Source organism: Taudactylus pleione, unplaced genomic scaffold (assembly GCF_031769625.1).
Source record: "Taudactylus pleione unplaced genomic scaffold, aTauple2 ptg000114l, whole genome shotgun sequence".
NCBI classification, from domain to species: domain Eukaryota; kingdom Metazoa; phylum Chordata; class Amphibia; order Anura; family Myobatrachidae; genus Taudactylus; species Taudactylus pleione.
In genome coordinates, this window is record NW_028284516.1 from 5,986,978 (window position 1) to 5,999,586 (window position 12,609).

Below are 12,609 nucleotides of genomic sequence, written 5' to 3' on the forward strand. Positions count from 1 at the left end.
TATTACTGGCTGACACATGTTAAAAGATTCTCAGGTGGTGCTAATTTTTACATGTATGATACTGAGAAGAATATGCAGCGAGATGTAGTTAGGATACCGGCAGGCGCTATCCCGCCTGCCGATTTCCCGACAGCCACATCCCAACATGGGACTAAAGATAGGTGTCAAAATCCTGATGCCTATCATTAGCCCCACTATTAAACGAAGGTAAGCCGGGTGTCTTAGCGTGTAGCCGCAGGGGGGGAGGGTCAGCGTTAGGGGCCCCCAGGGGTACAGGGCTAGGCATCCCCCTGGGAGGGTTAGGGTAGGGAAAGGGGGAGTTTGGCACCACTAGGGGGGGTTAGGCACACCCCGGGAGTGTTAGGTTTAGGGTGCGGGGAGGGGGGGTTAGGTTTAGGCACTAACGGGGGCAGGTTATTGCTAGGCACTAAGGGGGGATGTTAGGGTTAAGCACCCCTAAAGGAGGGTTATGGGGGGAGAGGGGAGGGTTAGGGTACTTACCTGATGCAGTCGGGATTCTGACCCGCTGGAGCGCCTTAACTGTCGCTATTTGATCCGACCTCAAAACAGCCGCCAGCAATACATATGGATTCCCATGCAGCACTAGTAAAATTCTATTATGTTACCAATTCCTGTGGTCATGGTGTGGGCTGGGGAGGGGGGTCGGCAACTGGAACCAGCAGACCCCCAACCCATGTATTTGTCTATGATTGTCAATTGTAGACCATACAAATACAATTACATACAATACAATTTACACTCATAAGACAGAAAGAAGCTGACAGAACGTGGGAACACTTACAGTAAGAGAAACTATTTAACATGTGATCAGAGTGTGTAGATATTCTGTTACACCAACAATCTCTATGCTATTCACTTACTTTAGTGCATTACTTATTTGATCTTATGCAATTTCAGAAAGTAATTATTAGGGACCATATTGTATGTAAGTAGTAATCCATTCTGAATGACTTTTTTACCTCCTTAAGGGCAGTAACATGCTTTGAGCACCCACACGTCCTCCTATGGGATCCTGGTACTTGCGTTATGTATCTGCTGGCACATTGCAGTGAAAGCACAATGCCCTTGCACAATGGCATGGATACATTCAATGACAGCTGCCACAAGCAGTAATAGAGTGTATTAACGTCCAGTGCCAGGTACTGTGTGGAGATAAATAGTATGAAAGAAGCCGGACCCTGTGGCCAGAGATACATATGTACTTTACAAAGCTGGCAGTTGTATGTCATTTTCTGTTCTTATACAGATGCGTTGTCCTTACACATCTTTGCTGCAGTCGCGTTAAAAAGCTCCTCTCAGCGTGCCAGGCTCCGTGATACTCTGCAAGCGCCGGGCGTTTTTTTATGCGTCTTTTTTGCTGAAAATGTGCAAAAGTCGCAATGTGATGCGAGTAGAACGTACCAGCAGAGTGTGCTGATTAATCTGATATCTGTGTGAGTCTCTGGGGTATATCATACTTACCTACTCTCCCGAAAGTGACCGGGAGCCTCCCGAAAATCGGGTGGCGCTCCCGACCAGGCAAGTCTCCCGGGACAGGCCTGCACCCCCCCCTCGTTGCCGCCCGCACTCCCCCCGTGACTGCCCACTTACTGTGCAAAAGTGGACAGCCCGGGGGGGCCAATGACGCGATTCGCGCTGAATCGCGTAATCGGAGACCCGCCCCCCGGTTTAAAGTGCCTGTATTATCAGCTCTGTACAGTGGGGGGCGGGGCCACAATGACACGATTGAGCCATCACGCCCCCCTGCTGTGACAAGAGGCCCGACCTGGCTGCCCAAACTGGTTGCTATGGGCAATGACTCCACTTATAAAAACACGCACTTCAGTAAATATACCAAAGCTTCCAGTTTCGGGGCAGCCAGGTCGGACCTCTTGTCACACCAGGGGGCCACAGTTTTTTCTCATTCCAAGTACTGTTGTGGTGCATATACAGACTCAGGTGCACACAGATATACAACTGTTACGTATCAATTACTAGCTATTTAGACTAAGATGCATTTTCAGCTAAGATGCCCGATGCTAGCAGAGTAACACAGGACTTGGCAGCTCACTCACAGCAGGCAAGTCGCACGTGTTGTACTGAGGCTAGATGAATGAGGACACATTTGTATACTAGGAGGAAAAGTACAGTTGGTGAAATTGTGTGTGTTGCCTGTCTACATATTCGGAATTACCGACTTCATACCTGATACATTCCTAAGGCAACACTAAATAGAATGCATGGAATAAATTGCAAATACTGTACCTTATTCTTAACTTGTTCAAAATAGTTACAGATGTATCTACAATGTTTTTCTCCAGACGTTCATGACCCATTTTCTTTTACAGTATTAAAATTTAATTATTTTGAAAAATAAAAATAAAATTGAATGTATTTTAAAAAAAATAACTAAAATAAATGAATAGTTTTTGCCTGTCCTTGACTCTTTAAACAGCTCTGTTCAGAAATTGCTCACTGCACAATACTGTATTTCTGTGAAAGTCCATCTAATATTCTAAGCCACTGAGGGCCGTTCCCAAACCATAGAAGTACAAAACGCCACTGCAAACGTTGTTAGATTCTTTTATTTTGTGCTGGGCCACTGTTATTATCGTCAGGTCCGTATACCTATAGTGAAACATATTTGCACCTTCCAGTTGCAGTTGAAAACAATTTTCTAAATTAATTTGACAATATAATAAAAAGCAGACACACCTAATATGACATATGTAGTAAAACAACATAACGTCTCCTCATTGTCATGATTAACAGACTGAGAAGTATTTTGAGAGAATAAGGGTCTCATTCAGGCCCGGTCGCAAGCACCGATGTGCTCGCAACCGGGTCGATAGTTAGCCCTGCGCACGCCATGTTCACCATCACGACCATCAACCTGGTCGGTCGTTAAGCTGTGGGTGGTAACCCACAGCGATCGACAAGGAGGCGGTCGTTCAGGATGCAAGCGGCCGCCCTGATTCAGAGCGACCGCTTACATCTAACGACCGCCTCTGAATGAGGTAAAAAAAATTGTAAAAGTTGAATTGAATGAACATAGTGGTCCCAATGGGGGAGTAATCTGACCATACAATTTTTTAGTTTTATCATCAACCCACAAATTTAAGTTCCAATTGATTTTATGGGTGTGTTCTGAAAGGCTGCGATTTCCACAAAAATGACCCTATTTTTAACAGGATCAGCAATGTATTCTATAAAAACATTAATTTTTCTTATCTTTGTACTGCAGGCCTGGCCAACCTGGCGATCTCCAGCTGTAGTGAAACTACAAGTCCCAGCATGACCTGCCACAGTCTTGCTATTAGGGAATGCCAAAAACTGTGACAGAGCACAGCCACAGGTTGGCCAGGCCTGTCCTATAGATTATAAGACATCATGCCTATAGAATTATAGGAAATAAAATAAATTAGCGCGAGTCACTTTAATATCCAATTTCACATGTATCATGGATAGATGTCTCAGATACTGAGCAATATCGGTGATTTCATTCCTAGAGCTTCTAGAGCGAATGCTAAGGGCAGTAAATACAGAAACATTATTAACTGCAAATAAGATTCGTTCTTCACTAAACAGCTCTCTAAATGCTGAAAATGTTTACTACAACGTGTGACTGCAGATTGAAGTATCTCTAATGTTGGCGCCTCATCTCCATTATCTGTTCTCTCTTCCAGCTCGCCCAGATCTTACCGACCGAAGAGAACTTCCTGTTATTCTTTAGACAGCAGTTGAAGTCAAGCGAGGAGTTTATGCAGGTATTTCTTTGGAAGGAACATACAGATTTGCAAAACGAATGTAGCGTATGTATCATGGAAATCAGAAACAAAACAAAAACAAATTCTGTGTACATTAAAGTCACTTTATTCTGTCTCTTGGAAATGTTGTCATAGAGTTAGCCATACCAGACAGATATGGGACTATTTATCAAACTGGTCTGATGAGGTGTATGTTATTGGAAAAATAGTCGTTTTATAAAATTACAAGTTATATTTTGTTTCATTTTGATTTGCTTTCCCAGTGAATATGAAGAAATTAGTAAAACAAGGTCATTAAGTTTGTAGAAGTATATTATATAGTTTTATAAATAGGAAAAAATAGTCAAATTGTTTTTTTTTATTGTACAAAAAAAAAACATGAGAAACAATATGATTTATAATTTGATAAAAATACACCCCTATGTCACTTTTTTAGAGACAGTGCATAAGAATTTCTTCAGTTGTTTCCCAAGTGCTTATGTTGTGATATTGGAATTTGTAAATGTTGTTTTTTTTGTCAATTCTATCAAACTTTGGCCCTGATTCAGAGGCGCTCGCTATTTGCGAGCGCTCGCTCTGCATCATGGCGGGCCATTTTTCACTGGCCTCCAGGCCGCACGCTAAGCTGTGGGTGACCACCCACAGCTTTAGTGGGCGGCCTGGCGATGGTCGTGATTATCGCGACCATCGGGCTTGCGACGAGACCCTTGTGGTAGGGTCTCGTCCACCGCAAGCCCCAGTGAACTTCCTGCTTTAATAGAGCAGGAAGTTCACTACTGAAATCACTGGTGATGTTAGTAGGGCTGCCCACAAACGGCAGGCGTTCCTTCAGGAATGCCTCCGTTTGTCCAGCCACCCCCCTGCACGCCTACAAAACGGGGCGAGCTGTCAATCACGACCGTCAGCCGCCCCGTCTTGTAGTGAGTCCCGCAGCGAGTGAAAATTCACTCGCTACGAGGTTCGCGTACGCACTGCCCGGCCATCGACCCGCTTGCGAGCGCTATGCGCTCGCTTGCGGGTCTGAATAAGGCTTTTTGTCCATTTACAATGTTGGGGACCTAAGTGCAATTGACAGATTCAGACATTGTAGGCTAGAGGTATCACAAGGTTTTAAATGGGAAGTTGTTGTTTTGTTGACACTTGGAAATAGTAGCGATATGAAGCAGGAAGGAATGAAAGTGCTTTATGTTCATTTTCTGTATTTCCTATTTATGATTTGTTTTGACTGATTGGTGCATACAAGCTGTAATCATACTTGACTACCCTCCTGTAATGGCCTGAAGGCTCCTGAAAAATCCTGTGGTGCTGCCTGGAAAAGTGGGCTAGTCTCGTGGACGCTGGAACCACCGGCCGCCTACTTCCTGAGTGAAGTGGGAGGTACAGGTGGCCATTGATGCAATTTGTATTGAATTACGCAATTGTGGCTCCGCCCCTTACTTCACAATGACTGTAATCGCGTTCCCACACCCCCACAACTGCCCACCTTGCCCCCTGCAGTGCTGACCTGCCTGCCCCCTCCCATCAGACGGCATCACAGTGTCTACAGACACTCAAAGTTGGCGTCTCAATCCTTGCACAATCATATCATGGATGTACATAAGTGAAGAGCTTTGTAGTGGAACTTGCATAAAGTCACAGGTGGGCAGCCACGGCTCTGTCCACCTCCGAATCAGGCCCGCAAACATGTTTTTGTCCTATACAAACAAAGGCCATGTTATTGGAAGTAGCAGGAATTTGGGACAGTGTAGGATAACAAAACCAACACAAATTTAGCTCAGCTCAACTTAACACAATTATATCATACTGTATCTTTGGTTATATACGGTATATATTTTTTTAATAAGAGTGTTTTGCAGCTTTACCAAACTATGAAGTGTGTTCCTAATTGCATTAGCTTCAAACATTGTATATTGTGTCAAATAGTTTTTTTTGTATTACTGACAAATGTTGTTTTTTTTTTTTTTTTTTACTGTATCTCTATGTAAGATTTTTGAATGTTATAAATGTTTGGCTATACAGGATCAAAACCATTTGCCACATTAAGGTGCCTCCTTGTAGCAGGTCCCTAATTATTTGTCTGAAATGTTTGTACTGTATATTTAAATGTTGTAAATCTACTACCCCTTCATCCAACTCACTGTCACTTTGTCAGCTGTCCAGCAGGGTTATTGGCCACCGTACATGAGAAGCCATCCGAGCTTTCCCTAAAACTGCCACTCTCTGTGGGGCATATTCAATTTGGCCACAAAACTTAAAATGGCTATCGTGACCATTTGTTGAATACTGCTGCTATGTAGGCTCCTGATCATCGCGCTATTCAATTGAAAAAACATTGGGCGCAATATTTTCTTTTTTTATAAACCTGCTGTATATATTTTTTTTTTAAAAATGGGCAGAACAGACTGTACCCTAAAAAACTTAAAAAAAAAAAAAAAGTATTGGATAACAGTATAGATGTCTATTACTGGCCTGGCTTATAAAATTGTTCAAATGGCTGATTGGTGCATTTTTTTTATAGCAGCAGAACAATGATAGTAAGCAATCTTTTGTTTTTCGTTAAAATAAATGCTGTAATTAAATGTGGGTGCATAAAAATGCCTGTTGGTTGATTTTTGAGTCATTTGAAGCCACTTTAAATTGAAAAAAAAAAAACACCTGTAACTTCTACCTGCAATCTTAAAAACACCTGCCCCATCCACACGGCACCCCTATATGCCTGCCCCACATCTTTTAACCCATTGTTCTGCACTTTGCTGAATAATACCTCAATAGTGACATGTAATTATTGGTACAATTATGCTAATTTAATCATGGGGGGCAGGAGTTCTGATTGACATTTTTTACTTTTAATTGACGATTTCTCTTAACTTTGTACCTGCTCTGAAGCTGTGAACAATAAAGCTGTGCAAATTCCTATTGAAAATTATCACGGCTTAATTTCTCACCACTAATTGAACACTAAAAACCTTGTACCTAATTGGATGTGCCCCATGTGACCAACACAGGAACCACTAGTTCCTGCTTTGGTGATTGCTGCAGGTATACACTTGTTTACCATCTATTCAAGCGGCCAAATAAAATATACATTGATATTTCAAGTTTAAGCTACTATTCTTCATACAACATCCACAATAGTCTCTGCCCCTGTGGTGCTTATTATTTTTACAGCACTAGGGGAGTTTTTAGAAGTGAGTTTTAAAAGTGCTGTTGCCCTTAGCAACCAATCAGATTCTACTTAACATTTAACTAGCACCTTCTAGAAGATAATTGCTAGAATCTGATTGGTTGCTATGGGCAACATCTCTTCTAAAACTCACTTCTAAAAACTCTCTCCTTAGTAAATTTACCCCCTCGAGTCATACATACAGGATCGTTTTCACATGACCTGTTATTAACTCTTACAGGCATGGCGGAGGTATGATACCGATCACAGCGGCTATATAGAAAATGAAGAGCTTAAGGTAAAGTAAATATGTAGATACTATATCAGCTTCTAACCATACTTACAGCCCATTTTGAGATTGACGCACCCAATCCTACATTCTGCCGTTTAACCAAGTTTCCAAGATGACTTTTTCTCAAAGAGAGCTTTATGCAGTAACTGAAAAATCCTTAACAATAGCAGATAAAATAAAGAGACATGTAGATTTGTGGCATTAATAGTATTCATTCTGTTTGAGATACGTGTTTCCTTTCTTAGCTACTCCCATTTGCATTGTGCTGAATTTGTGGGGCTGGTTCATCATGTTTAATATAAATTGTCCAACTTATTGCGTATGTCCCGAAGCCGCTTGACCAGCCGAGTCTTGGCACATACTGTACTGAATCTTGTAATATGTCTTCTGTTCTCTGGATGTTTTCCAGTGCTAGATGTGACCTCAATCACCTGTGGGGAATAGATCAGCCGTGTCAGTTCCGCTCTTGCACTGGAAAGTGCTTACCTCTCTAAATTGCTTCTTGTTTGCTATCCTCACAGAATTTTCTTAAAGACTTGTTAAAAAAGGCGAACAAACCATACGAAGAATCAAAGCTAGACGAATACACACAAACAATGGTAAGGATGATCTCTGAGTTATTCAGTCTCCCCTATCCAAATATTCAGAAAAATATGGAATATTCCGAAATACGGCATTATTTTGGCATGACTGAGATAATGAAACCTTTGAATTTTGATGGTTCAATGTACACAAACTTTGTCTAAAGCACAAATTATTAAAAATATTGTATAAAATTACTTTCAGGCTGTGTGTATAAGGTGTATATGAAACATAACTGAATTTTATGTATGTACACAAACTTTGCTTGAACCACAAAATTATTGAAAATATTGTATAAAATGACCTGCAGGCTGTGTGTATAAGGTGTATATAACACATAAATGCATTCTGTGTGTATATTTGGGTCCCATTCCCAAGATATTTCATTATGGTATGCAAATATTCCAAAATACGGAATATTCCAATATCCAAAATACCCCTGGTCCCAAGCATTTTGGATATGGGAGACTCAACCTGTACAGTATCTCTGACAATTGAAAATCGGTAATCTGTCAAATGTGATCACCTATATAGAGTGTAGAGCAATATTCAGCCTATTATGCAGCTGATTCTGAGTCTGTACATAAGGTAGCAAATCAGGCTTCAGGCAAACACAGCCACTTTGCCACCTGCCTATTGCACTGCCAAAATAGCTCTGATCCGTGGAAGCATGGGTTCCACAAGACCTTTGAAGGCGTCCTGTGGTATCTGGCAAGACAGCAGCAGATCCTTTAAGTCATATAAGTTGTGAGGTGGCGCCTCCAGGGTTTGGACTTGTTTTTCCAGCACATCTCCTAGATGCTTGATCGGATTGAGATCTAAGGAATTTGGAGGCCAAGTCAATACCTTGAAATCTTTGTCATGTTCCTCAAACCATTCCTGAACATATGGCAGAGTTCATTATCCTGCTGAAAGAGAACACAGCCATCAGGGAATACAGTTGGATCTTTAATTTTGATAATAATACCTCAGCGCTCAACCTGTATGTGATATAGTAATAGGAATAAATTGATAAAGGTCTGTGTGTTTCTTTAAAATTGTTTAATTGTCAATTAATGTTAACACCGTCAAATGTTGATATATGCTGATAACAGGTAACCTACAGTGTTAACTAAATTGCTATTAGCAGATTAGATACAATTTGGTAAAAAATCACAAGTATATGAGATACGGGTGAATGAGCCAATTATTAACAAGTAATTAATAGATTTGTATTTAGAAAATGGATCAAGGTAACTAATTAATTAAGAAACATGTATAAATTGATGCTTAAGTGCTGTGAAAACGCCAGCTGGCTCTAAACTGATATAGGACGTCCACATATAACATCACAGTACAAATAGATCACAAAGTGACATGAAGATGGGTGGTTGTGTGGGAATGTGTGATTTAGACAAATACAATTGTGCAATGTGTAGGTACTGGGGGTAGTGGGAGAGGGGGGAGGGATATATTTTGTGTCCCGATGGTGTCCAATATGCTTAGTCCAAGATATGTCCTGCACAGGGAACCCGGGATGCTTGCTGCTGGAGTAGTGGTATGCTGCTTGATAGAATAATGTTTTGGCCGCTGGGGTCCGGCTGCTAAAAGTCCCATGGGTGACTTACCCTTCCTGGGCTGCAGAGACTCCGGTCTCTCTCTGTGCGTGGCGGAGCGAGATGGTCACCGCTGGAGTTCAGCCACTGAAGTCCCGTGGGTAAAGCTTCCCTTATCGGCTTGCTGAGACGCTGGTCTCTCTCTATGCGGCGTGTTCCTCCGGATGGGCCGGGATCCCGCTGGAATGCCTGGCTGTCAGTGTACTAGTAATGCACCTGCGGCTTGGTCGGGCCGTGGTGTAAGTGTTGGCGTGTCAGCGCGCTGTCCCGATCATCTGTCCGGGGTTAAATGCTTTAATCCTATAAGGCAATGCTGGGTCTCTTCTGCTGCTAGTGGTGGTGTCAGTACACCAACGCGTTTCGGCTCTGTCTAGCCTTTGTCAAGGTGTATCATCCTGTTCTCTTTTGGACTCCTATAAATCCTTAAATGTTTAATTGTTCCTTCCATGTAATTGGTTGTACTTCTCCGGGGGGTGTGGTAAACGTGATTGAGTCGTGGGGGTAACACAATAGGTATTGTTTGACAGAATGGTGAATTGTATCTGAAATATATTAGTGGTGCTGATATTATGAATCCAATAATACATTCATTATTAATTCAATTGACTTAATTCAAGTCAATTGAATCAAATTAATGAAACCTTAAGGTTAAACCTTTTATTGTATGATTTAGAATTTTATAGATATTTTAGATATATTCACAGACTGATAATTCTCTTTTTTCACAAATTGATATTTAATCACTAAGGGGATATCTTGTGGGATATTATTAATAAACATTTAACTGTATTCTGTCTTGGCCTGTGTGCAGTATTGATGATAAAATGTACAATGCAATCTGCATATCCTCCATCTTAACATAATTGCCTCATTGATTTAATACCCTTACATATTGTACTATCTGAATTAATGCATGTGGTTATGAAACTACTATTTTCAAATGATGAATATTTTTAAATGTTTTTAAATATTTTAAATAATTCCTATTCCTTAAATCCTTCATCAAGTGTCTCTGCTTTTGTTTCTAACTTTATGTAATCTGTATGGATGCGTACTGGAACCTGAGCTGTTTGTGGATGGTTGATGTGTTGGTTGTGGAGTAAATATTGCAAAGTAGAGTTTACGATTATAGTTTCACATATGAAATTATTGTTGTAGATTGTGTTCTTTTAAAGTATATTTTGTATCTCTAGGTCTATGTTAAGGGAATACAGTTGCCATGAAGGGGTGTTATTGGTCTGTAACAATATTTAGGTAGGTGGTACGTGTCAAAGTGACATCCACATGCTTGCCGGGATCCAGTGTTTCCCAGCAGAACATTGCCCAAAGCATCACACTGCCTCCACCGACTCACCTTCTTCCCATAGTGCGTCCTGGTGCAGTCTCTTCACTGTGCAAGTGACGCACACGTACCCTGCCGTCCACATGATGTAAAAGAAAAGGTGACCAGGCCACCTTCCTCCATGGCTTCATGGTTCAGTTCTGATGCTATGTGCCCATTCTAGGTGTTTTCAGCAGTGGACAGGAGTCAGCATGGGCACTCTGACCAATCTGCGGCTTCACAGCCCCATATACGGCAAGCTGCTATGCACTGTGTGTCCTGACACCTTTCTATCATAGCCAGCAGTAACTGTTTCAGAATTTTGTGCTACTTTTGTGAAGTTTTTATTCTGAGCACTATTCTGTTCTTTGACAAATGACATTGTAACGAAAAAAAATCAATATTATTCACTTCACCTGTCAGTGGTTTAAATGTTTTGGCTGATCGGTGTATCTTATATACATTTGCCATCTTGGATGCTACTATAGAGAAAACAAGGCTGTGAGTGAAATCCAAAGTTTGAGTAGAGATGACGGAACATGCCGCAATATCAATAGCCAATTACGCTATTTTAGAGTTAAATGACCGCAATGCATAGCGTCCATGATTCCATACAAACACTGATTCTAATGAACATCTGATTGTGATCCATCGGTTATCAATTTGAGAATCGGTTATCAAACAGTTGGGCATATAATGGGTTCAAAACTACTAGTCTATCAAAAAAATGATGTAACGATGATGACACGTGCCCCAAAGTTCATTGGGGCGCCGTCACCGATGACTAGCTGTCACTCAATGACCAGTACAAGAAAAAGTCTCAGTGGTCGAGGCAGAAAGCTGTAAAGAATGGAGCAGATGGTGAATATCCCCTGATGTGTTCAAAACCACAAGAAGGTGCTGCCAGGGGTACATGGCTTAGGAAGAGCAGAGCCGAAGAGGGACAAACAGAGGCACTGCAAGCATGAGAGAAGAAAAAAAAAAACACAAACACACCAAAGGCAATGCTATGCTCAAAAGCTAGTAAATAACAATAACGACCAATCTGTAATTCCATTTTATCTGTATAGATATACCTTATAAGTAAGACATTAAAAATGTGTCTGATTGACTGTTGTCACCTGACTGCTGTAGATTCAGCGGTTCTAAAAGAGTCCTGGACAAATGGAAAAGCCTGTGTATAATAAACACTCTAAACAGTGGTGTCACTTGGGCATTTTCATCTAGAAAAGGTCAGGGTTCAGAAGCTCTCTACTCTTCACACGAGGTGAGAGATGGAACCCTGAAGACACTACAGCAATGTTGTCTGCGCTTAATTGCTCTTAGGTGGCAATACCTTGCAGAGGAGCAATTCCGCTCTTATGAAAGCTGCACTCTTTTAGATAGCAATTAAAGAACTTGTAGAACATTTCCCTTAGAGATATATCAAACCTTCTAAAAAGGACAAGTGTAGAAGTTTCCTACAGCAACCAGTCAGCTCCTAGCTATAATTATATAGACTGCACTTGATACATGATAGCTAGAAGCTGATACTCTATATAGTTGTGAGGTGGTGAGAATCAGGTCTTGGGGATTGTATTAAATATTTGGAAGTGCAGTTTGAGGTTGCCAGGCTTTATAACAAACCAGAGGGAAGATCTGTCGAGCCTTGGAGAGAGCTAAAGTGAACCAATCAGCTCAGAATTGTCATTTATCTAGCACAGTCTATAAAATGACAGAAGCTGATTGGTTGCTTTGGGCAAGTTCTCCACTATACTTCTCTGGACAGTTTGCTATATCTCTCCCTGAATGATTTCCTGAGCAGACATGGCCATGTCCCCATCCTTGACCCTGCCTCGTCTCTCTCCCAGAAAATGATAATGAGCAGCTGAGTATGGTGATGCATGTGA

At 41.3% G+C, this 12,609-nt stretch overlaps 1 protein-coding gene across 1 annotated transcript in view; it reads left to right on the forward strand.

The window, feature by feature from the left end:
* CALB1 (calbindin 1) overlaps positions 1 to 12,609 on the forward strand; it is a 96,836-nt gene that overhangs the window by 49,376 nt on the left and 34,851 nt on the right. The window contains exons 4-6 of the mRNA XM_088471515.1: positions 3,687 to 3,767; positions 7,172 to 7,228; positions 7,744 to 7,821. Coding sequence (XP_088327641.1) covers positions 3,687 to 3,767; positions 7,172 to 7,228; positions 7,744 to 7,821 — 216 coding nt within the window. The remainder of the gene's footprint in view (positions 1 to 3,686; positions 3,768 to 7,171; positions 7,229 to 7,743; positions 7,822 to 12,609) is intronic.